This window comes from Taeniopygia guttata, chromosome 5, assembly GCF_048771995.1.
Source record: "Taeniopygia guttata chromosome 5, bTaeGut7.mat, whole genome shotgun sequence".
NCBI lineage: Eukaryota > Metazoa > Chordata > Aves > Passeriformes > Estrildidae > Taeniopygia > Taeniopygia guttata.
In genome coordinates this window covers 53,042,960-53,069,762 of record NC_133030.1, presented here as the reverse complement: position 1 = coordinate 53,069,762, position 26,803 = coordinate 53,042,960, and the positions used below count along the sequence as shown (strand labels likewise).

Genomic DNA, 26,803 nt, shown 5'->3' with positions numbered 1-26,803 from the left:
GCCAACGGGAGCGCGCCGTGCCGCAGCGCCCCGCCCCCTCTGGCCCGCCTCGTCCTATCACGGAGCGCTGCGAGCGCGGGGCGCACCTCCTGGCGCGGAGCAGCCAATGGGCGCACGGCGCTGTCTGCGCCCCGCCCCGCGCGGAAGCGCCGCCCCGGCCCCGCCGCGCGCGCTCGGCGGGGCCGCGCCGGCAGGGGGCGCCGGGGCCGCGCGGCCGGTGACGGGCGGGGCCGTGGCGGGCCCGGGGCTGAGGGACGGGCGGGCGGGCGGGCGGACGGGCACCGAGCTGCGACCGAGGCCTGGGACGTGGGCAGGGTCGGCGCTTTTGAATGTTACAGTTGAGCTGTTACCGGCACGTGGGGATGTTCCCCTCTCCTCCCTTTCTTCCTTCTCTTTCCCTTTGGAGGGTGGTGTGTTCCCCGCGGCCCTGCATGGAGATGCGCACGGACACGCCGGGGGCTTGCGGAGCTCTCGGTGCCGCCGGCAGCCCGGCCTGAAGGCACGGCCGCTGAAGGCACGGCCGGCGGGGCGATCGGCGGCCGAGTGCCTGAACTCGCTTACCGAGAAACAGCGTTGAAAACAAGTGAAGCATTGCAGTTCAATCACCGCACAAAATTCTAGTACGCGAAGTGATCCCCTCATTTAAACTATCAAGTGTAGGTATTTGCCTTAATTATTAGCACACCTCTCCGTCCCTGAGCTCTGCTGCTCCTCAGGACCCTTCCAACAGCACACGATTATTCGTGCCTTGCAAATGCAGCAGCTCCACGCTCCAGCCACGCTCCACTTCCTTCCCCTTCTGCCGGCTGCTGCAGGACATCCCCTCCGTACCCCATCGACGGCTGCCGAGTGCAGAGGTGCCGAGGGAAAAGTAGCACTCGTGGGTGTTATTTTGTTTGGGTGTTAGCTGTGTAGGGGCCAGGCCCGTATGCCTATAAATCAGGAGCAGAATTTGTGAAGAAACAGCTCCCTGTCCTGATGTGAACAAGCAGATGTTGTGGGTAGGAGATCGTGGACTGAGTAATTGTAAAATGTTCTCTACAGGCAGCCAGAAGTCCTTCAAAAGGACTACGTCATCCTCAGTCAGGCGTTAATGTGCTGGTGGCTCTACAAGTATGTACATCTTAAAAAAAAAGGAAGTCTTGGATTATACGAAGTAAATTAGTATCACTGAAGGTGAGGGTTTTAAAACAAGTCTCACAGGCCTTCTATACTCAGGGCAAGATCATCTCCTCTTCCTCACTCTTTTTTTTTTCCAGCTGTTATATCACTTTTCCTTCCCCTTTTATGTTAACTACAAGTGCATATTTGCCTCATAAGTATTTCCAAGGCTTCTGCAAGTATACATTCCATTTTAACCTTCACTTCTCAGTACACCATTGCTTTGTTTGCTCCTATCCCAAATTGCCACAATTTGAAAACTGATAAAAGGTTCCTGCTAATAAATACTTTCTTCTACCTCATCATCAAGTGTTCTCCAAGTTAGTCTAGTCCAAGTCTCAAGACACCAGTACTGAGCTTTGCCCTAATGATGAGATTAGGAAATACTTTTCTATTAAATATTAGAAATAGCAACAAATTTATTTGTGGAGATCTGGAATTTCCTTCTCTCCAGTCATACTCAGCACTCCCATTTTAACAAACTACAAGATGTAGTTTATCATAGCAAAATTCTCACAAGCTGAAAGGCTGTTTTTAGATCCTGTAAAGAGATTTCCAGAACTCTACATATAAATTCTGCCCCTCTGTTTATATCTGGAAGGACAAATGTACCAGCGTGGGAAAAATGGTTCTGTAGCTTTTAAGAACAAGATTTCAAAATCAGAATGAAGTCTCTGTAATCCCTCAGTAAAAGTTACACGTAATTTTAAAAATGGTGAGTCATGGTATACTTTTCTATTTTTTTTAGGAGAAATACATCACTCAGTTATACTTTATATTCTGAGCTTGCGTAGAGGAAACATTAATGTCACATGCATGTTAGACATGCACTCAGTCCTGCTCTTGAATTCCCATCAGAGCTGACATTGCCATCAGAGCAAGTGGGACTGGGCCTGAGTGCCTTATTTTGGGTGAAGGGTTATTTTTGGTGTTAGTGTAAATGAGCTTTGTCAAATACAAGAACAAAGTCACAAGTCTCCCTTGTTTATTGAGATTAAATTTTTGGTTCAGGTCAGTGATAATAGTTAAATAATCTTGCACAACCTTATTTCATTTTTGTCCTTTTTTTTTTTTTTACTGCAAGCAATTAAATAATTTCCGAACAGGCACTTTAAAGTTTGTAAGTATCACAACCACCTCATTTTCAATTGTGTTCTCTTTATCCTGAATGAGATGATTGCTTAACTTACATTATTTTCCATTAACAGCTTGACAAAAAAACACAGCAACAAGGAAAAATAAAGATGTGAAAGCTGCCCAGTGAAAAGGTGTTTAAAAGAAAACTTTGTCCTCTATCTACATAGCAGCAGAATTTATCCCCTTAATAATCCCTTCTTGCCCTATGCTCCCCATTTTGCTCCCCATGCTCAGAACTCCAGTTTGTTTCGTAGACACATTTAAAAAGCAAGGTATAAAAAGATTTAATTTTAAAAATGTAAACCATCCACTGGAAATAAAAGTTACTTTTAAGCATCCCTAACAAGTGTTTAGGAATACATATTCGTACATCTGTAAGCTCTAGATGCCTCAGATTTAGCTGTTTTATTGTGGGGGGGGAGGGGGTGAGGGTGTTCTTCCCTGGTTTCTTCCTTAAAATCTGCTGCAGGAAATTGTAGTCCACCATCAGTCTGCAGAAACCAGATTTCTACTTTTCACATGCACACACCCCCCAGCATTGTTTTATCTCCGCTCTCCGTTCTAGCCACTCCAAAATTCCTGGTAGTAGTTTCAGGTGCCAAGCACACCTGACTGAAAGAACAAAATGTCATGTGTTTTCTCCTGATAAACTCAGCTTCTGCTGTCCTGACAGCCTTCCTTTCTTTTGGATTGAGCTGACTCACACATCTGCTTTTCTTAGCGCCAGAATGTGCAGGGAAAACCTCAGGATTCAAAGACATGGCAACTTCAAAGCCAGCACAAACTGTAGTAGTTCTGTACAGAAATAATTTTAGACAAGTTAGAAAGCTACAGGTTACTGAGAAGTCACCTCTTTTCTTTTGGTGCAGTGTTGTAAAAAAGTAGTGCCACCCACATTTACCTGAGCCAGTACCATGCACAGGAAAAGGAAGGCAGGAGAAGAAAGGAGAGGAAGGAAAAGAAGACAAGATGCGTGTTCTCAGAGACATTTCTGGCGCCTCTAAACTTCCTTCCTTCAGCTTTTACCTTCTACATATACTTGGCGTGAAGTACTACAGAATATTGTATGTGCTTCACTATTTTAGAGTGAAGAGGGACATCCGTGTAAGAAGTAGAGAGTTCTGCAGCAGATTACTGCCACCATATGCACTGATGGCATACAAGGATAATTTGAAAAATCATTTTTTGTTTCAATTAACCCGAAAGAATACAAAGCTGAATGAGAGACATTGATCTTTCAGTTTCACACGATCACAGAAGAACAGAGCTGAGATTACAAGGGATCTCTAGATAAATTCTAGTCTAAGCTCCGGCTCAAAAGTGAAGTCAAATTGTTCTGAGTACTGTTCAGCCAAGCTTTGAATGTCTCCATTAATGGTGACTCCACAGCCTCTCTGGCAACTTGTTCCCATGTTTGACTGAAAGAAGCTTTTCTCATATGTTTAAAAAAACTTTGTGTATTGCAATTTGTGCCTGTAGCCTCATGTCCTTTCACTGGGCACCACTAAAAGAACATGGCTAATTTTTTTCTTTGTAATCTTAAATTTTAATTGCAATTTTATTTTGCAATTCCCGGAATGCTTAAAGCATTTGTTAAATGAAGACTACCTGCAGAGAATCAGCAATGCTGCTCATAGCACAAGAAGATATAGGATGCTTGAGGTATTGCGGCACCCTCGTTTGGGAGAACACTTAAAACCTATCTCTCAGATATGCCCAGTATAAGTTATCTTCCTACATATATATATATATATGTATGTATGTATATATATGTTTGTATTATACACCATATATATGATCAGCAGATAATGGTCAGTACTCAACATCATTAGCCACTCTATCAATATTATGCTTTAACTCATGTACATTTTTTTTTCTTGTGGTGAACTAGTTGTTCACAGCTTCCAGAACCACAGTTGACACTGCTGTACAGTCCAACTTTGTGTATAGTATCTGGTTATGTGATATTTGTATGAAGAGCTGTTTCTTGTTTCATACTACAGAACTAATTGTCCTGACCCTTATCTCAGCTGCATGTATCCCAAACTAGGTAGCTGTTCTGTTGAAAATAATTATTTGGCAAATATAGAAGTCTGCTGTGTTTTAAGAAAAGAAAGGTCACAGAAAACAAGTTAATCGTTCACAAAGTACAAGTGAATAACAAAATTATCAATGCTTGTTTTCTAAATATTGGAGTGATTTTTGTGGTTGGTGTGTTGTTGTTTTTTTTTTACTATTCCCGCCCTCTTCATTTCACAGCAAAACAAAGGGAAGACACTTGAACTGTGAAAGTTGTGAAATAAGTGAGGTTTTCACAGCCAGCATCTACAGCCTTCTCTCTTGTCTCTAGCAGGGTCAGCACACCCTTTTCCTGATTGTTTCACCCAGCCTTTCAAATTCACTGGTTTGGAAAATTCTGATATCCTATTTTCCCTTCTCTTTCTCACACAAACTATTTGTCTAAGGTTTGGGAAAGAAAGAAAGATTAGCCCTCCCATTGTAAGCCAACACCAATCACTAAACAGATAATACTTACATACCTAGTTAAATATGTGACATGGATAGCTTTTAAGATATTTCTTGCACTTGTGTAAAGAAGACCAGATAGAAAGTCACTTACTGGAGGAAAAGAAAATCAGTAGTTGATGATAAAGGGTACTCTTGCTAACACTTGTTAAATACTTATCTAGGACTAATGAATAAGTTCTGCCTATTTGAGATAGCAGGTTTTCCTTGTTATCTTCATCTAGAATGGCCTATTAATCCATTAAAACAGGAGAAGTCTTGAAAAGAAAAAAAAAAAAAACAAAAACAAAACCTAACTCAAGAAGAAATTTAAAACCTGGAATTTACAATGCCATTAAAATAATTCACTAAGTAAAATGCTAATTATCTGTGCCATCTTTCCAGAGTCCTTGTCCTAGCTCTTTGCAGCTCTGCAGGAAATGTGGTTTTAACTTTACCTTTATAGTCCTTCACAATTTAGCCTCCTTCCTAATTTAGCTTTATCTCCTGCTGATCTAATATAACTGCCACCATGCCTGGCTTTATGGCCCGCTAGATTCTGCTACAAATGTCATTGTCCTCTCTCCTCAGTTTGCTAACTAAACATGAGGGAAATCCCTGATCCCAATTTGTATATGGACTCCTACAAAACGCCTTTAAAGCTTCATTATGAGCATAAGCAGGGAACTCTTTGTACACCTCTTTTCTCTGTTTCTCTTTGTGGTACTTTTAATAATTATTGTTTTCTTTATCACATCCTACTGTATCATATCCTACTACAGATTCCCCTCTTAGCAGCAAACCTAGCAGCTAACACAGCTACACCAATTAATTCACTGATATTTACAGTGCTCTCCTACATTTGTCAACTGCTTGTGTTTTTGAGGCTGAACACAGTGAAGAAGGATTTTCTCTCATCAGTCATCTTGCAGAGTGATGGAAAGAGGATTTGGAATGCCACCATTCCAAACTAATTTCTAAGTTATGGTCATTAATCACCCCAGTTTCATTAAACAGGTTTTTGTTGTAAGGATCATATAATTAGTTTTTCTTGCCATATGAAAGAATGCATGAATCAGTGGAACTAATCCTCACTCCAGAAAGTCTAGTCCTTTAATTATGAAAGAGAAATTAAAAATAATTATTATTGAGTTTTAAACCTGACCTGATGATAATAAATGAATTTTTTGTCCTCCTCCTGATTTCATGACTGAGGGTAGGAAACTACCCTTCCAGAAATCCTCAGTCTTCGCGAAGAAATCGTATTACACCAACACAGGACATGGTTGGACATATGAATAGTCCGTATCTTGCAAATGGTAGACAACACAAAAAGCAGAAATTTCTGGGGAATTAATACCTATTAGTTGAGCCAGCATGGTACGATTTCACACCTGCCAGCACAGGCAATGTATATGAATATGTGTCCTAACTGCTCCCACTGCTCCCTGGGGCCAGGGAGCAAATCTGCAGCTCTGATTCATGCGGATTGTCCTGCAAATAGCTGGGCTTCCTATCTCTTCTCCTGCATATGCAATCCCTTGGGTTACAGACCTGGTGCTGCAAAGTGCTCAGCTCTGGCTTCTGCTGAAGTCATCGGAGAGATCCCAGTAGCATAAGGAAGACGTAGCCCTAGAGTTTTTAATATTACATTTTAAACGAAAAATAGATTGAAATTAACAAGGCTAAATAAAAATAAATAATTTAGGTATAAAATGCTACAAGGAAAGCCCAAGGACAACTATTTTTTTTTAATTAAATCAACTTAGCTAGGTTTCCATGAGGAAATAGATATTGTGACTCGACTGACATTTTGCTAAACTGAGCAAAACCTTATACTCTTTATGTATGGGCAAAGCTGATCAGTGGTTTTTCCTACTGTGCTTCTACTAGAAGGAGTTGTAACTTATCGGAAGAAAGATTGTAATTTTACTTTGTGAATTTATAGTCAAACCGTAGTCCATTTTGGAGGGTCTATATATGTTGCTACAATATAAATGCTAACTAAAAATGTTTCTTGAAAATAAAAACAGACTGTATAACATAATCTTGGGAATTCAGTACAGTTTGTTATCGAAGTTGTCGTCCAACTGTTCCCTGCAGAGGCAATCCTTCCTACACATCCACACTACATAACACACACAGCGAGACATTTTCAAGTGTCTTTTTTCTTCCTTTACACAAAGTTTAATCTCTGACTTCAAGAGGCTGAACAAGTACCCATCTTAACCCCGTGTCACGCCTATTGTCAGAATGAGCTCAGCAGCACTGAAATGAAAGGTTTTTAGTGCATCACGTTGAAACCTGAGTATCGGGAAATAGGTTTGGGAAAGCAGATCTGCAGTCCAGAGAGCCCTGCCAGACAGACCAGCTCCAATAGGGTGAGCTTTCAGAGAAGAGTGCCTAGAGAAGATGGTTAGAGGGGAAGAAGAGAAATTTTCTTCAAGGACCCATGTTCTCTCATAATTCTGACAACTTTTCCACAGTGAACCCTTTAGGTTCTCATATTTGGATTGGAGATTACAAACGTTGTTACTACTTTTTGTGATTTAAATCTTTGCTGTGGAATAGAAGTCTAGTTCCCACACTCCACTCAGGAATTTGTGTCAGGATGTAAAGCTTCCTGAAATGCCCGAGATTGCAGGGATGGTGGAAAAGCTACCCATGGGGGAAGTACTTACGGTGTGTAACAGCAAATACATCTTGTGGGAGAAAGCAATTGCAAATCCTTTGGACAACATAAACCACTCCGTGGAATAAATTACTTTGTATAAAGATTATGATTCCTTAGAAAAGCAAAGAAATATATCACGGAAAAAAAAATATTTATCTAGAAGAGGAAATTGTTTCCATGTGAATTTTGTAGGAGCGATCTGTCTAAATACATTATGTACTGGATCACAGGGTTATCGTTAGTTACAGCAGCCTCGCATTTGTTAACCGCTAGACAAAACATTTTTAACTTCCTTAAGGCCGTATTTCTAAAGGAAGCGAGAACACTCGAGCGCTACCAAACCGAGTCCGTCGGTCTTGCTTAGCGAGCCTTTCCTCAGGCACCGTTCCTGTGATCTCCGTTGTCTCCGAGGGCCGGCGGGACTCCGGGCTGGAAGGAGACCGCGTGTCCCGGGGCAGAGCGAGGGCGGAGCGGGGCCCGCGCTGGCGGCGCGGCGGCGGCAGGGGGCGCGCTGCACTCGCGGCGGGGCGGCCGAGGCGCCGCGGGCACCGGCGGGACCCCGGCTGAGCTCCCGCCCCTCACGGGCCGAGCCCGGCCTGCGGTGCGGCTCCCCTTGGAGCCCTCCGGCCGCAGCACGGGCCGAGCCCAGCCCAGCCCAGCCCTGCCTGCAGCGCGGCTCCCCTTGGAGCCCTCCGGCCGCAGCACGGGCCGAGCCCAGCCCAGCCCAGCCCTGCCTGCGGTGCGACTCCCTTGGAGCCCTCCGGCCGCAGCACGGGGCGATCACAGCCCAGCCCTGCCTGCGGCGCGGCTCCCCTTGGAGCCCTCCGGCCGCAGCACGGGGCGATCACAGCCCGGCCCTGCCTGCAGCGCGGCTCCCCTTGGAGCCCTCCGGCCGCGCAGCCGCCCCCGCCCCAGCTCCTCCTAAGGCTCCCGCACCAGCTCCTCAGCGCCCTGGTTTGGTCAGTTCATCTCACAACTCTAGCGTAGAGCTAACCCAATGGAAGGAGAAGTCCAGGATGACCTCAGGAAGGGTCAGCGCAGGTGAGATGGGAAAACAAACTGGGTCTTGCTGGCAAATTGTTTCTCCTGAACTTACTTCGGTATGGGCGTGTGCTGACATGGCTCATCTACAAACTATGCTGCCTATGAAAATTTGACTTTGTTCAATAAAGTGCATCACGTTGTAAATGTTGACAGTAGTTGCATCAGGTCAGAGAGTAATACCTAATTCAAAATGACAGCAAAATCTTCACTAAAAAAGCAAATATTATAGCTGTGTTTTCTTCTGGCAATGAAAGAAGGTCCAATTTATGCAGAGAAGCAAGTAGGTAATGCAGTAACTGCATACAAGTCTGTCATGGGACATGGAGCTCTTACTTCAGAGAAGAAAACAATTTATTTAGAGAGAAAATTCCCAGACAACTTTGTTTTAGTTCCAGAACAGCAACTTTAACAAAGATTAGTTGTTGGCACCACAAGAAGAGGAATTTAGACCTGCACACCAGGGCAGAATTAATGCACCTCAAACTCCCAAGGCTGGCAGTAGTCACTATGAGACATATGCAGGTGTTTCTGCTGTATTCACACTGTCACCTGTCCTTTCCATGAGCAGAAGAAGGAAGTGACTGGGTTGTATAGCAGAAATACATTCGTGCTGGGAAGCCAGCTGATGGGGAAGCATCTTTGGGCGAGGAAGGGTGAGTCTGCCTGGATGTGTGGAACAGCGGACCAATATGTCTTGCTTCAGAGCTGTATATTGTAGGCCATGTCCTCAGAGGAGCAAAGGATTTTTGTCTTTTTTACCTTGGGATGCTGGAGATTAATGTGATGTGTACTTAAAGCTATGTAAATGAGATATTTTGATGGTAACTTGCACAGAGACAGCAATTGTGCTCTTCCTCCTGAGTGTGTTAGGAATTTCTCTCAGCTAGGCTTCCCAATAGTTCCCAGAAATCCTGGACAAGTATGGGAAATTAAATGAGAAAGGGAGGCTACAGGTGAGAAAACCCGACCGTGTGAAGCACATTTGTGCTGTGTAAAGTGTTGTGACTTCGTGACTCTGTAGAGTTCACAGTCATTACAGTATTCATTAAAAGGGCTATTATTGCTAGGTGCCATTAACACCCTTCCCTCCCTTTTCCACTGTGAATGATTTTACTAGAATGTTGTAAAACTAAGGATGCCAAGTGGTCAGAACTGAAGACGATCTAAAGCTGGTGTTTCTTGTTTGTCTGGTACCCACAATTACTCTTGAATTAGTATTATTTGTTTGGCTTTTTATAGAAATATAAAGCATTAAATTCAGCTTTCAAAACCAGATGCCAACTCTGCCAACTCACTGGAGACAGAAAAGTTTTCTGTTCTTCTTATGTGGTCAGGTTGAATCTGTAGTAATGAGCTACATCAAGGAGAAGCTGTTTGCCTACAAAGGAGATATTAAGTTTCCATGTGTAACTTACCATAATGCAGTAGCACTGTCCTATTGGAAAAGCCTTGGGGTGAAGTCTTTTTTTTTTTTTTTTGTAACTGCATGGACTGCCCCACTAATTTATTTTTTAGTCACCTTCAGCATACCTGAGCAGGAAGTGACAGAAGGGTCACATTTAGTATCTTTGGCTTCTTCACAGGTACTGTCAACACACCAAAACATTTGAGCCAATTAGAAATTTAGGTTGAGATAACAATGCATCTGCTCTCTGAACAATCCATTTCTTCTGGAAACGTGTAATAACCTTAACTTGGTTTAACAGTCCCTTATCTGGGTTGGACCCTGCAACTTCACGAGCAAGCACCAAACTTGTGCTGGAGCAATAACGAAGAAACCATTGTACTTACAGAGAGCTGAGATGTAACAGCAAAATGGTTAAACTCCTGCTCCTGCTGCGGGTAAAACTGTTTCCCTGTACACCACAGTCCTTCCATTCAATCTGCTTTGCACCTTTCATCATTCAAGGGTTTACATTTTAAGCTAGAAGAGAGCATCCAAAGGAGGGCAACAAACGCTGAAAGGCCTTGAGGGGAAGCTGTATGAGGAGCTGCTGAGGTCACTTGCTCTGTTCATCCTGGAGGAGACTGAGGGGAGACCTCACTGCAGTTACAACTTCCTCATAAGGAGAAGAGGAGGAGCAGATCTCTTCTCTGTGGTGCTCAGTGACAGAACCCAAGGGCATGACCTGAAGTTGTGTTAGGGGAGTTTTAGGTTGGATATTAGAAAAAGGTTCTTTCTTCACCCAGAGTGCGGTTGGGCTGGAACAGACTCCCCAGGGCAGTGGTCAAAGCACCAAGCCTGACAGAGTTCAAGAAGTGTTTGGACAATGCTCTTAAGTGCATTGTGTGACTTTTGTGGATGGTCCTATGCGGGGCCAGGAGTTGGATTCAATGGTCCTTGTGCGTCCCTTCCAACTCAGCTTCTGTGATTCCGTGACTTAGGGGAAAAAACTCCAACTCTCAAAAAAGCCTCCTAAAGCTTCCTAGCAGTCAAGCATCAGGGTTTTGGGTTTGTGAGTTGTTTCATTGTTCATATATTTTAGCCCTTGGTGTAACTGTTCTACCAAGACATCTTAAATAGTTCCACTTGGCTAATATAAGAGGTGACAGTGTTGCCAGTGTTTGTAGGCAAAAAATTCTTGCTGAAAAATATTTACATCTCATTTTTTCAAGGCTGCTTTTTTGTTCCTTTTAATTTCCACCTGTAATAATAAATTTTTAAGGGTAGGATGGAATGGTGGGTTCTAGAGACTTTCATATTGAAACAGAATGAAACAAAATTGGCGCTGATCCACATGTGATGTTGTTGTTGGAAGGACTAATGATAGGGATAGGTATAATGAGTGAAGATGGACAAGGGGTCAGGTATAGACTTGCAAAATGACATAGTGGGAACAAGGGCAGCACTTTAATTTTGGGTTTTGTGTGTGGAAACATCACTGTGAAACGTGTAACTCTGTGAATCAGAGAGGCTAGAGAGGTACATAAGGTTACCTTAGTTTTAAGGTTAGCAAGTCCTTTGCCTGGTTTTGTTACCAAGGTAGCAGTGTGATTTCCTGCTGCTCCAGCAGGGACAGTACCTGGGCAATGGTCTGCAGACTAGAAGGAGTGAAGTGTCATGCATCCAAGGGCTGGATTCTATCGGGACAGCTCACAAAGATTGTCAGGGCGCCAAGGAAATGTATGTCAGTCGTTGGTCGCCTTTGCACTGTTCTAGGTCTTTCACCCCTGGGAGGAGCTCGCTCAACTGGGCTTTGCCCTAAAACACGGTTCTGCTTAGGGGTCTGTCTCTGGATTTATGGCGTTTGGACTACTTTTGCTTTCCAAAAGCTGTGTCTGGAAGTGGCCGGGGACCTGCAGCGCTGGAGTTCCCCTTGTGCTCTGGAGCTGCCCGAGGCGGCGATGGATGCAGTGGTTGTGCCCAGCCCCGGTGCTGGCAGCGGCACGACGGGGATCGCCGCTGCCCCGCAAACGCGCCCACCCCGCCGCCTCTCCTGCTGCCCTCGCGGTCCCTGCAGCACGGCGAGCCCCGGCCGCCCGTCCCCCGTCCCAGAGTCAGCCCGAGGCACGCCTTCCCGCCGGACTGCCCCCGACATCCCGGAGGGGCTCTGCAGCTCTCCCGAGCCAAGCCGCGGAGCTGTCCCGGTGCCCGCCCGCGGCGGCCGCGGGGCGGGGGCGGGCGGAGGGGCCGCCCCTCCGCGGGCGCGGAGCTATAAGGACAGCGCGGCGCGGGGCGCAGCAGCGCCATGGGGAACCGCGTCACCCGCGGGGACTTCGAGTGGGTCTACACGGAGCAGCCCCACACGCAGCGCAGGAAGGAGATCCTGGGTACGACGGGGGGTACTCGGGCAGCCGGGCCGGGCTGCGCTCCTGCACGGCAGGGGACGGGCGGGGCGGGGGGTCGGTGCGGCTCGGGCTGGTGTCCGGGCTGCCGGCTGTGCCCCCGAGGCGTGCAGCGCTCCCAGCTCTCTCCGGGGATGCCGCGGCCGAATCGAGCCCGGCTGTGCCGAGCCGGGTCAGCGGTGGCAGCGGCGACACGGGCTGCGCCAGCGGCCGCCGGTCCGCCCCGCGCCCCGGGAGCGGGAGCGGCGCTGCCGCCGGGGACGGGCGGCTCCGCCAGGCGTGCCCCGGGCGCGGGCCGGGAGCCCTCCTGCGGGCCTTGTTCCCCGTGCCTTGGTGGGGCATCAGGGTAAACGGGCACGCGGGTCACATCTGCTGGGGGACAGCAGACAGTCCCCGCTGCTTGTCGGGGACAAGGTGCACTCCTGTATTTTCGTGCTGCACACGCAGCGTTTAACTGCTCGCAGGAGTGTGGTGGATCGGGAGGCTTATTTTTGTGGGGGGTTTGGGCTATTCCGAAGATCGTTTTTGAGAATAGTTGATAATTCAGAATTGTCGCAGAGTATTGTTGTGTATCTCCTAAAAATGCATTTCCAACATTTTATTAATAAAAAATATTTTGATTTTCCCTCCTCTTTTCATTTGGGTGGGTTGGTAATTTTGTTTTCTTCCCTCTAATGAGCATGATAAAGTTTTTAAAGAACTTTTATAAAATGGCAATGGAACTTCTGACTGAGTTGCTGCACAAGGTATATTGTAATTAGGTGCAGTTTTTTAACTCCCACACAGTCTTAGAAATTAATCCAAGATTAATCTAAATTACAAAAACATTTCCAGTATATTTGCAGTCATGGAATATCCATATCCAGGTTTGAATTACATCCAGGAAAATAATAATTATTTTACTATGTAATCATGATAGTCAAATTACTTCAGTATAGCAAAGGATGCTTTTTGGTGTTGGGCTCCCCATCCCTTCAGTCAAGGGGGCTACATTTTGGTGAGCTAAGGGTAGGAGGGTGTATGGTGGGTCTCTGCCCTTGCTGCTTGCTTGTGGTTTTGGTTGTGCTATAGAATGGGGAGGGCAAACCATGATGAAGCTGTAAGGAGGTACTTGGACTCCCTTGTTGCAGCAAACTCCTTTTAGGACTTTTCAGCGGCACACTTGCAGAGGTTTTGCCCACCCCCTCTTTGAGTTAAGAACAAGCAATTGGAATCAAGGTACATCTCCTTCTTTACAGCTTCCCCTGCCCAGCTGTGGGAGTGGAAGGAAGAGCAGAGAGAAATACAGCATGGAAAGAGACACAGGAATGATCTGTGTCTGATGAGGCAGAATGAATTATAAAACCAATATCACAAATGCCAAAATGCTACCAAAAGTTGCTGAAACTATCATAATATCCCACACAATATTTGTATAATGATTCTCACTCTATTATTCAAAGCCTAAGGTCACCTAGTATTCAGAGTATATAGTTACCAAAGTATTTAGTGTCTGCTAAACTGGGGTACACAGTAAGAATTGTAAATACATATGACCAAATATCTAGAAAAATCCATGTAATTTGCATTTTTGTGTACAACGATGCCTTGGGGACAGCATTCCATGCTGGTAAAGGAACTATTTCCTTCCCAATAGGTTAATGATTTAGTTGCTAAGCACTGAAACTTGATTGTTCTCTGGGCTTCAGCTTTTTAAAATGTTGGTCTCTCTCAGGCATGGCTATTTGGGTTTAAATACAAATGGAAATTATCTGTTAGGGGAAAAAAAATGGGCAAACTGACAAACACATAAGGCAGTTTCTTTCTTTATAAGTGGTGTTTCCTGGGCCGTTGCCCCAATATGTTCCTATAGAGCATCTGACAGATAAAAAAAATTCATCACAAATTTGTTTGTCCTGTCTTAAGAGTTAGTAGACCATGTGTCTGTAAGTCTTTTATAGTCAGTGACTATGTTGGAATGAGAGCTCCGTGAGTCCGGTCTCCCTACCATGGGCAGGGACATCCTTTGCTAGCTCAGGTTGCTCAGAGCCCCATCCCAACCTGTCCTTGAACATTTCCAGGGATGGGCCATCACAGCTTCTCTGGGCAGCTGGTTCCAGTTGAGCTGCAGAACTGTGAGCAGTGTTTATCAGCTGGGCTGGCTGGAAACTGGCTTTGTGGCAGGACACTTGCCCTAGATGAGGCTTGTGATTCCTAAAGTCTATAATTATACCAGCAAATAGATTAATATTTTGCACAAGGGAGGGGAGATATTTTATCTCTTTTCTCTTTGTAGTATCTAGGTATTAAAATGTAGCTTGTGCTTAGTACTGCCTGTGTGCAACTGCTTCTGACTTAGAGTGGAGATCTCTTGCCAAGCTGGCACTTCGACCCTGATCACGTTATATATGTTCCTGAACACGTTATTCACGCTTTTCAGTTTATGAAATGGATTGTTTCATTGCTATTCTCTCACTGTCTTGTTTATGAAAAGCCTGTTACTGCCTTGTGTCAGGACTAGGATTTGTGTAATGCTGCAGTAAGCTCTGTTAGGGAAAGATCTGGTTAAAACCTTCCTGATGGAAAAGTTTGTTCATCTAGATCTGCTTAGCCTAGAGAGGGCATCCAGTAGAAATAGGATTTCTACTTTTTTGTCAGTAAGGATTTATTGGACTGAAAGACTTGGAGAAACTGTGCTCTGGTAAGTGGGAAGTGTTGATGGCTTTTCACTCTTGAGAGGTGAAAAAAATCATTGCTTAAATGCAGGCAACACCATAATCATACAATGTATGGTCATTCCACCTGCAAACAATTTCCCAAATGCAAGCAATGAGCAATATGTTGTGACATGGGACAAGTGAGATCATATTTGTGCCATGGGCTGGATCTAACTTTATAAAATTACTGTAAGTTAGACAGAAAATATCTTGTCTCACAGGTTCCTTAGGGAAGCACTTGTTTGCTGCTGAGGATGAGAGCTGAATCAATGTTGCTCAGGATAGACCAGGAACTTCTGAATATGAGCCAACATCCAAGAATGCTTAATAGTTATGTAATTAGTTTTTTGGCAGGTTATTTTGGAGTGGAGATGGTGCAAGTGTTTTATATATACTTTATCCTGTAGGAAGCCTGAGACATTAGCCTATGGGGATAGGTAGAACAAAATAAAAAGCCAAAATCCATTTTATTTTAGCATTTAACTGATCTGAGTACAGCTTCCAGCTCTACTCTCTTATTTAGAGATTAATCTACTATTTCTTCCAGCTGTTTCTTCTGTTGTCTTTTTAAACCTCACATTTATGAAAATTCTGATAAGTTGTACATACTGAAATATGCAATATATTATGTCCCTAGCTTAAATCAAAGCTCTGAAGTACATGTGCTTCTGGCAAAGAAACTGTTTGCCCTTTATGCTGCAGTGTGTGGGCACAGTGCTGCCCCTGGTTGTGAACATCCTCTGATGAGCACGGAGAAGAGCTGCTGTCCCAGTGCTCATGGCACTTCCCTGTGAGCATCACCTTTGAAATAAACCACATGGGCAGAGAGCAACTGATTTAGGCATTTGTGGTCTTCCATTGGAAATGTGTTGAGTACAACCCAAGGCTTCAGCTTAGTCCATATTGCAGATTTTTCAGAAGGAGCTGGAAGCCCTCCTTCTAGCATTCCTACATCCTTTTACTCTGAACTAGCTAATAAACAAATGTGAGCAAACAGGTTACAGCTGCTGACATAGTGATGTGCTGACATCATCCACCTCTGCTGACACCGGCAGTGGCACCACTGCGGTACTTTCCCTCTGGTGGCCACTTCTGGGTGACCCACTGCCCTTGGACCAGCTAGCACTAAGATATTTAGAAGCTTGTGGGTGACAAATACAAATTAAGACACTTGTCCTTGCACAGTGGACATATAAAACTTAAATGAAATTAGCTGGGCCAAAAATGTTTCTTATTATTTTGTGTACTGGATGGGTTTTTTCACAGGAGACTATGAAAAACCAGTAAGTGTTGTCATGCATATCATCCTCTGTGTAGCCTACCTGTGTCTTGACTCATGCATTGTTTGAATTAATAATAGAATTAATAATAGAATAATACAATATATTGAGTACCAGGTACATCATCAACTCAGGTTGGTCAGAGCCCCAACCAACCTATCCTTGAATGTTTCTGGGGATGAGGCATCTGCAACCTCTCTGGGCAACCTGTGGGCAACCCTTATTGTAAAAAATTCCTTTCTTATGTCTAGATTAAATGATCCAAACTCTTTTAGTTTGGAACTATTACCCCCTGGCCTATCACAACAAGCCCTACTAAAAAGTCAGCCCCCATCATTCCTATAAACTGCCATTAGATGTTGAAAGGCAATAAGCCTTTTCCTCTCCAGGCTGAACAGCCTCCATTCTCAACTCTCTCAGCCTTTCCTTACTAGAGGTGCTGCAGCCCTCTGACAATTTTCATGACCGTCCGACTTGGTCCAACTTGTCCATGTCATTCACTGAGGACTTGGGTGTGCTGTGCTTTTATAAGCAGGTTTCTGAGCTGAGCTGCTACAAGGCAAAACACTATAATGTTAGTAAACTGTCTTCTTTTGTTTTGTTTATTTATTTGGTACAACTATCAGCTCCAGCATAGTAGTAAAGCTTACATTCTGTGCCTGGCATCTCTTTTATCTGCTTTGGCAGGGACTCATAATCAATAGAATGCAGTCCAGGGCAGCAGTATCATGGATTTCTTTTTCGTACTTCCCTTTAACAAACCTTCTAAGTGACTTATGCTGAGGAGTATGTCCACTTTTACTTTATCAGTATGCTGCACTTGGGGCGGAAAGAAAGGAAAACTAAGAAATTAAATTTCTTCTCTTTTTGCTACTACTTTCTCATGGATGTAGGCAAGGCTGCTGCTCCTTTAAACCTCCATCACCACTGTCCCTCTGGCCACCTCCTGCTCTTGTTCACTTTCAAATCCCATGTTTACCAAAATGCGCAACTGTGAAGTATGTAGTGTCACATCAATGAGAAATTGTGTCTGGTGTCATCACTGGGACTTGCCTGAGTTATCTCAGGGACTGGATCAGTAGGACAGAGGATGAGTGAGAGTTCAGAACAAGGTATTTGCTGTCTCCTTAGGAGCAGGAACAGCAGGACCTGGCAGCCAATGGCCTGTCCAGGAACAATTGCTCCAGCCCTGATGATCACTGTAGGGCTATGGTGAGTGCTCTTGGATCTCCAGAGAGAAGCATCAATGGAACAAAATACATAGATTAATTTGTCATTTTAGTCACTTGGTGAGTGAGACCTGCCTATTGAAAGATGTGTAGAACAGTGGACTCATCTTTGTGAAAAATTAATTTAGTAAATGTGTTGTTTCAGAATGGTGAACCTTTCTGAAAATGTACTTGAAGCATTTGTTGTCTCTTGACTTGTGAGAGTGGGGAATGCTGTCTCATCACCGTGGAGCAGAGAGACTGTGGAGCTGTCTGGGCAGAGTAACTAACTACATTTACCTGCTGTACTAAAGTGCCTGTGCTGCTTTGGCAGTGTGCTGACCTTGGAGACAGAAAAGTCATCCTTGTGCACTGCTGTACATCTACACCAGTGTCCCCACCCTCCCAGCAGTGCAGTGGACAACTAGAAGCTGCACCATGGATAACCTATCTGCTGGCCTGAGCTAACAGACGTCCTCAGTGAGCTGGAGGCTGGAAGATGTGCTGTGCAGACACCAGAGCAGCTGGGCATCTCCTGTACTGTACACCTTGGACTCTACAGGGCAAAACTTGGTCCCATGCAGTCACATAACTGTAGGTGTTGTGTCCTGTCCTGTGTTGTGTGTCCATGCCTTCATCCACCCCCCTGCCCAAGCCATGGTTTCTCTGTGAGGAGAAACCTGAATTTTTCCATGCCATAGTTTCAGGATGGCTTTATCAGTATTAATGATAAACAGACACAGTATTGTGGTTTGACTAGTATGCAAAAGTTTACTGTTGGAGTTAATCATGTGTTGAATTTAATATTAAACCTTGGCAAGTTACTTAATAGCTGTCACCTGTGATAAGTGCAACCTGCCTGCATTGCTGCTTGCACACGCTGTTGCCATTTGGCAGTGACTGCTATGGAACATTTCAAATGGAATCTGCAGTCCTTGTTGGCTGCCACAGAAAGAAAGAGGTTAAAAACTTCCATTATTTTCAAATGACAGCATGAAGCATCTCTAAGCAATTTTCCCATCTAATTAGAATTTATTTTTTGGTTATTTTGGTGGGGGGGGGGGGGGGGGAGGAGGGGGGGTCAGTGTGGCCTCAATTTGACTAGGCTGAGGAGCAGATTTAGTTATTTTAGTTTTCATCTCTTCAAGTGACTGCAGTAACTTATGTCTACCAGCCACCCGATGTGACAACATTTGAAGTGGCTTGACTTACTAAAGTATTTTCTGGCTTTTGGACAGATGCCCTTAGGAAAGAGATTAAGTTATATAAAAATCCACATCTGTAACAGTCTTTCTGACCAGGTTATTATATTCTTGTACTTTAGAGCAAGCTTTGCATAAGCAGCACTTGATGTAAAATTTAAGTACCTATTCAGAGACTAGAGACAACTTTTGGCATGTTAACTTTATTGGTGTGCAAAACATAATTTCAAGAATGGTGAAAACAGCAACAAGAAACAAAACAGCAAAACAAAACAAAAAAAACCCCTGGAGTTTCTGGATATTTTTGTCAAAATATTTATCTGACTTTAGAAAGATATGAACTTTCACTACAGCTTTCCCAGCACTTAGAAAATCTCTCTCTTGCCTGAATACTCCTCATGGTGACCTTGGCCTCCTTTTCCTCGCAAGATTTGAGTATATCTGCTTTGTCCTCATCTTCCACAGCACTTTTCTAATCTTTGTAATCTCTAATTTCTGTCAAGATTGGCTGAAGTTGGCCAAGAGGCTCAAAGGTTATTTGAATGGTTGCAGAGCATGACCATATTAACCTGCTTCTTTAAGCAGCACTTCATCTTTTTGAGTTTCTGTAAACTTCTCAAGGTTCACTTCTACAAAAACCTTCTCTGCATCCAGCACTCAATATCTGCCACTGCTTTCAAGGTTACGTAAATTACATGTATTGTCTTCAGCCTTTGTTTATAGTAGACACAGCTGCATAGATGCAGATCATTGTAATCTGATTTTATTGTATTGGTATTATACTGTGACAGTCAGATGATGTTTACTTTTTTATTCATAAAATGGGCTCATGAAAACTCACAGGGACGCTGTGTGACCTCAGGGTTCAGAATGAGTGACTTCTCTATGCAGTTATATGTGTAAGCTGCAATTACTGAGAAATGCAAAGTATGAGTTAAAGAAAGGAGGTCAGTGCATGGCTAAAAGCCATAAGGCAGCAGAAGGAATCATGTGCAAGTTAATATTGGAAGTGAGAAGTGTGGATTTGCAAAGAGATGTGAATCGGTGAACAGCACCTAGAGGATCAGCTGTACTCTGTATTTTATTTTCTTTTTAAAGGACAGATGAATGGCTGGTGGGACTGAAGATCAATAAGCTGGTCCTGGCCTGACACGAGTCAGACTTACAGGTCTAGCCCAGCTCTCTACTGTGCTGCAGTATTTGTGAAGTCTCATGAAGCTGTTGTGTGATAATCTATGTGACTCTTATGCCTGCTTTTGGTATGTGACATAGGAACAGAGAAAAATTTGCCACGCTGTACAAAATCCTGATAGTATACTGTGATGTTACTATGTGTGAAGAATTGTACCTGTTGTGAGCACTGGTAAACACTCAAATAATTAGGATTTTTTTTTTTTTTAATGCTGTGTTTGTCATCTAACCACAGAGCAAAACCTGGAGAGCCTGTTGCTCAGCTCTCTCCTCTGCTTGTGTGTTTGAAACAGCAGTGTGAAAAGGGCTACAAAGAAGGCAGTTGTATTCCTTTAGTGGAAAATAACATCTGAGCAAAATACAAAAGGACATTAAAAACTTGAAAACATGACAGAAGGTGTTTCTTAGAGCTTAAGTCCTGTGGGATTTGGCATATTACTACTCATCACTGTGAATCAATACTCATTGTGGGAAAGGCACATTATGCCACAGAGAGACCATCAGGATATGTTTTTTATATGTCTTTATATATCAATGTCTATCAGAATGGGACATGATGCTGGAACTAGTGGCAACCCTACTTTGGAATTAACATTTTATAAAACCAGGGCCTCAAACATAGTGTGATAAAACCAGAATGTCACAGTGGTGATTGTGTTTGCCTAATTATGATCTAACCAAGTTTTTCTCTCATTTTTCCCTTTAGCAAAGTATCCAGAGATCAAGACTCTAATGGGACCAGATCCATATTTAAAGTGGATTGTATCTGGAATGGTTTTCATGCAGCTGCTGGCATGCTACTTGGTGAAAGACTTATCTTGGAAATGGATTTTTTTCTGGGCTTATGCTTTTGGGGGCTGCATCAACCATTCCCTGACCCTTGCCATCCATGATATTTCCCACAACGTGGCCTTTGGGAACAAGCAGGCCAAGTGGAACCGATGGTTCGCAGTCTTTGCCAACCTACCCATTGGTATCCCCTATTCTGCCTCCTTCAAGAAGTACCACATTGACCATCACAGGTACCTGGGAGGGGACAGCTTGGATGTGGACATTCCCACAGACTTTGAGGGCTGGTTTTTCTGCACGCCGCTTCGGAAGCTGCTGTGGCTGTTCCTCCAACCTCTGTTCTACAGTCTGAGGCCACTGTATGTGAACCCCAAAGCAATTACACGGATGGAAATTCTTAATGCTCTCGTCCAGTTTTCTATAGACCTCATCATTTACTACCTGTGGGGGCTCAAACCTGTTATTTACTTAATAGCAGGTACTATTCTTTGCTTGGGATTTCATCCCATTTCTGGGCACTTCATAGCAGAACACTACATGTTCCTAAAAGGGTATGAGACATACTCTTATTACGGACCTCTGAACTGGCTCACCTTCAATGTAGGCTACCACATGGAGCACCATGACTTCCCCAGCATTCCTGGATGCAGATTGCCCATGGTAAGTGTAGCATGAGCATGAGTGAGTGGGATTTTTATGAAAGCTGCTAAGCTGTGTCAAAGAAAACACTCCAAATCATAGCAATTTATCAATTTAAGGGAAAAAAAAAAAGGGGAGAAATAAGGAACAGCTTTTTGGATTTGTTTCTAATTAATTTGAAGCCAAAGATTGAGAGAAACGAGTGTCAAACTGCTGTAATACTTAGTTTATTTGATGCAAACTAGAACATCCAATCCTCAGAGGGCTTGAGGAATACCTTTTGCATGATAAAATACTCCAACAAGGCTTTAAATGGCTCGATTTACATCCCTCAGCCACTAAGTTTCAACTTTCTGAAAATTTAAAGACCCAGTTAAAGGGAGGCAGGTGGCAATTGCTATTTGAAATTTGTCTAATGATCAATCTGCTAACTGTATTGCTTGATTAACATCAAAGAAAAGTTTTTCTGTTTTTGAGACGACCTAATTTTTGGGGCATGTTCCAGCTTGACACAGGTAGCGCAGGAAAATAAAGCCACACTCTCTGACTCCTTTTAGCTCTCATGCCCCACCCACAGAAACTGAGGAGGCCTGGTCTGTCGTTGGGAAAGCGCTGTGGCTTTCCTCCTTTGAAAGGCAAACCCCTTTTTGTTTACGTTTTATCAGTTGCGGGAATCAAATTTGCAAGGCCCAGGTGTCTAGGAATGGTTTTCCATCTCCCTCCAGGTGTGTAGCTGCTCGGTGTGTTTTAATGCAAGGGCTCCTCAGCAGGTGCTCGCAGTGTTAGAGGTACGTGACTTCCAAGGATTACTCCTACATGGAAGTTCTCTGACGTAACAGGAAGGAAACATCTTTCTGTGGGCTGATGCAAAGTTGGGAACTGCTCCTGCAAAATCCATATGAGGTGGAGGTAGAGCCTGAGGCTCAGGAGCTGTGACCTCCCCAGCACTACTGATACCACGTGCAACTCCTGTGCTGGCACACCAGGGCAAACCCTGCTGTATGGGCTCATGTTCTCCATCACAGAAACACTCCCTGAGAGGGGATTCAAATCAAGGGGAGATGTTCTTGTGTAGAAGAGCGTAGGAAGCCTCTACATAACCTGCAATTGTGTTTCATTCACTCCTTTGCTGCTGGAGGTCTGTCCTGGAGACGCTGCCTGTTCCTGGTGAGGCCCAGAGGAGCTGGTACAGCAGCCCACACTCGGATATGAAGTTCTCCTGTGAGGCACTCCCATCACTGGTACACCCGATAGCTCAGTGAGGAAGTGCATGTGCTTAGCTTTAGTTTCAAATGTTCAAACTTGTTAGATGGGCTTAGATGAAAATAGAAGAGAAGGAGGTTAGCTCAGTATCCTGCACAAGGGAGGTGAGTGACTAATTGAACTTGCTGGGACTGTTGCTCCAGTCCTGATTGAGACCTGAAAAGCTCTTCTCCACCCACACCACAAATAGTTCAGCCTAATTCCTCGAGGCAGTGCAGCAGCAGCAAGTGTCAGCCCTCCTGCATAAAGACGATGGAGTTATTAGCTGAATTTCATGGGCTTGTGTTCATGTGTGTTTTGCTCTTTGGCAAGTGAGACTTGCCCTGCTGGTGGAGGAGAGAGCAGGTTTGTCAATCACTGTTGCCTGACAGAACTATATGGAAGACTTGGAGTTTGACAAGAGATCAATTACAAGTAAAAATTCAATTAAAAATAATTCTATTAAAAAAATGTCTATTTTCTTTGGCAAAACAGTTCCTGTAGAAAATCCTTTGACCATTAAAACAAATTGGTTACTCTTTTCTACAAAATGAAAAAAAAAATCTCTGCTCCTCTGATGAAAAGAGATAAGGAAACAGATCCTCTCTGATTAACTTTAAATCTTGAAGATAAGGAAACAGATCCTCTCTGTTTCAATCTTGAACTTCATTGCAGGTAAGAAACCTCACTGTGCTCTGCTTTGCTTAACCTCCTGGCAAATTCCTCACTCAGCAAAGATAATTTTTTTTTTTTTCAGATTTAGTCTCTTAGACACTTGAACTTCTAATAATTGCATTGTGTTATATGGATTATCTCTCAGTGAGACTATTTTTGTTTTTAATTATTGGCAAATAGAAAGTGGAGTAAAGAGCTCTATTTTTAAAGATCTATCCTGCATGATTGAGATCAGGGGAGAAATAGGATTTGAGAAGAACTGGATCTTAATCTTGGAGAGTAACTAGCTTTTCAGCTTGCTTATCAGGAAAGTAAATTCATCGTTTTCCTTTGTTACAGGTGTGTCATTCAGAACATTCTGAGTAATGTGTTTGCCACTGGAAGGACCTTTACCCTAGGACTGTGACAGATTTGAAAGAGGAAGAATTAGGCTGTGAGCATAAGTTTATGGATATTAAAGATGAGTGACATGGGTGCATAGTAAGAACTTGTCCCACTAGTATAATGAGAGATTACATGAAAGAGAGACCATGAAATTTAACTTTGCAATGAAGGACCTGCTCTACAAAAAACCCCTGTAGACTTAAGAATAGATTAGTCTTTAAATGAAGTCTTATGACTATAAAATATTGCATTGTTTACCAAATGAGTAAAGAGATCCATTCTTCATTGTATGAAGGACTGAGTATACTTATGGAGAGAGGAGACTGGAGAAGGAACTCTTCTAGAAGCTACAATAAAAGTGGCAGTGTTACCAGGGGCAAACTAGTTACTCATTAAACTTGTGGGAAAAGGAAAAGACATGGTATGAAACCAGATTTATTAGACAGACAAGACCGGAAAACATGGTAGATGTGCTGGTTTTGAATTGCAGATTTCATTAACCCTATGATGGCTAGGAGGGCTAGCTTGAGGTCTCACCATCCTGTGGTGGGGATGTAAGACTATAGAGGGAACTTCTTGTAATAAGTCTTTGAGCATTCTAAATGTAATTTTGCAGCTTTGTGTCATAAAGATCCTTAGTTTCTGTATAGCCCCAGGACAAAGAGTGTGTAACAGCCATGCTGAAATACTAGGCTGGATTTAACTTTTGTACCTATCAGATATGAAGACTGTGAGTAGGGTCCTGTCACTGTGCTCTACAAGTACAGAACCAGAACAAAAGTTTCAGTACAAAAGATATGATTTCTTACCCTGCCACCTTGACCTACTTGAAGAAAAGCCTCAATATACCATGTGCCGAGTGCCTAGTAATTGTCCTGCAGACTTTGCAATCTCTTGTTATCTTTCCATGATAACAGAATCACAGAATGGGTGAGGTTCAGCTTCCCTGCTCAAACAGGGTCATCCTGGAGCACATGGCACAGGATTGTGTCCAGATGGTTCTTGAATATCCCCAGTGAAGGATATTCCCTGCTTCTCTGGGCAGCCTGTTCCTGTGCTTGGTATCTGCACAGTAAAGAAGTTCTTCCTCATGTTCGGGTGGAACTTCCTGTGCATCAGTTTCTGCCTGTTGTACCTTGTGCTATTGCTCAGTAGCACTGAGAAGAGTCTGGGTCCATTCTCTTGACACCCACCCTCCAGGTACTTAAAGGATTGATGGGGTTCCCTCTCAGTTGTCTTTTCTTGAGGCTGAACAGGCTCCATCAGCTTTTTCTCATAGGAGAGATGCTTCAGTCCCTCCATCAACTTTGTCACCCTTCACTGGACTCTCCGCAGCAGTTCTATGTCTCTCTTGCACTGAGGAGCCCAGAAGTGGACAGAGCACTCCAGATGTGACTCAATTTTCATTTACAAACTAGCAACGAGTTAAGACTTACAATTGAGATTTGTAAGGAAGAAGGCAGGGAGGAGCTGAAGAAGATGGATCACCTACAATGCAATATATGGAGAGCTGAGGAGCAGGATTTTGGAATACTTAATTACAGTGCCATCCTCCTTAAGACAATCAATGATCTGGCCACAAAACTTGCTACCTGGAAACTGCCATTTACAGGTTTTATACTGTAACCAGAATGTAGCACTGAGGATGACTCTTCCAGCCTCAACCATACTTAATAGAGATAGAATCATTAAGGCTGGAAAAGACCTCCAAGATCATTGAGTCCAAACTTTCATCTAATACTACGATATCAACTAAACCATAGGATGAAATGACATGTTGCGTGATTTCTTGAACACTTCCAGGGGTGGTGACTCCACCACTTCCTTGGGCAACTGTTGTGATGTTTGACAAGTCTCAGTGAAGAAATTCTTTCTGATGTCCAACCTTCTCCCTTGCTGCAGCTTGAGGCCTTGTTTCTCTTGTCCTGCTGCTTGTTGCTTGGGAGAAGAGGTGGAGCCCCACCTGGTTACACCCTCCTTCCAGGAGTTGAGAGTGATAAGGTCTCCCCTGAGCCTCCTTCTCTGCAGGCTAAACAACCCCAGCTCCCTCAGCCACTCCTCATATGATGTTGCATTTAAAAGGGAGCCTGCATTAAATTACTTTCTGCACTCCCACTCGCCAGTTTTTCTGGTAGATAGGGTGATAATTCTGTTTTATGTATGGAGATGCTGAAAGAAATAATGAAAAATGAGATGGTGTTGCTGAAAAACTTTTGCTTAGATCTGTTATTAAAGAGAAATGTGTTTTAAAATTATTTCCTGACACATGTTAGTAAAATGGGAAAATGTACCTAAGGAATTTCCTTCTTTTCCATTGAATTTTCTCTTTCCTCCTTTTCTTATTGCAGTTTCACCTTCCCTTCTCCATATTTTCTGTACCTCTCCTACAGCTGACCTGCCCAGAGACCCTGGAGTGGTGCAAGTGGTGCCTGCCTTCCTGCACAGGGTGCTGCTCATGTTTGCAGAAGCTGTTGGGCTGAACATAGGCAGGCTGTTTATTGGCCTCTTCTCTGGGCCATTTTTAACTACTTTATCACTACTACTTTTCCTTTGGAGCCTTTGGGGCCAGAGGACACAGCCTGAGACATTGCTCCTAGGAGCTGAATGGGTTTCTGTGAATCTCCAGCCTTCTACTTCCATGTGCAAGGGGCAGTATAGGAAAACTTCCTGAAGCTCTTGTAGTGGTCAGAATATAACATGGTGAAGAGCTCTGTAGGGTAATGTAACTACTTAAGAAAATATGGTCTGATTCAGAGGGCAAGAATTACATGGGGCTCTGGAGAAGAGGGGAATGGTAGACTTGCTATGTGAACTTGAGTAGTGTAGATGAGGGCTAAACTACAGATGAAAGGCAGAATTCAGGCAGAATTTCTAAAATGGAGGTAGGAAGGAAGGTCTATGCAACTGTGTGCTAGGTAATGACCATGTCAGAGCTAGAGTGAAGCTTTTGAAGCTGGGTACCTGAGCCCCCATTTGTGTTTGCATCAGGCTTCATGAGTAGCCTTCATTCAAGGGAGCTTACTGTTGAAATAGTCCTCCCTCTCATCCTCTGGCTATTTCAATAACCCTGCTGGGAAAAGGGAGGATACAATACCCAGATTAAATTATTTCTGACTGGATTTAAAGAAGGAGCATGGGGAACCAAATCTGCATGTCCAGAGATCTTGGAAACATGGAAATGACCTCTCTT

General features: G+C 43.8%; 1 protein-coding gene across 3 annotated transcripts in view; it reads left to right on the top strand.

Moving 5' to 3' along the window:
- The window catches only part of DEGS2 (delta 4-desaturase, sphingolipid 2), a 32,518-nt gene that overhangs the window by 1,891 nt on the left and 3,824 nt on the right, over positions 1–26,803 (top strand). Inside the window, exons 1-2 of one of the 3 annotated variants that reach the window (XM_030274979.4) lie at positions 8,359–8,518; positions 20,591–21,333. In XM_030274979.4, the coding sequence (XP_030130839.2) occupies positions 8,494–8,518; positions 20,591–21,333 (768 nt within the window). In that variant the 5' untranslated portion in view covers positions 8,359–8,493. Of the gene's footprint in view, positions 1–8,358; positions 8,519–11,762; positions 12,293–20,590; positions 21,334–26,803 lie in introns of those variants that run through there. The other 2 variants (XM_002200242.5, XM_072930410.1) reach the window with 2 other exon arrangements.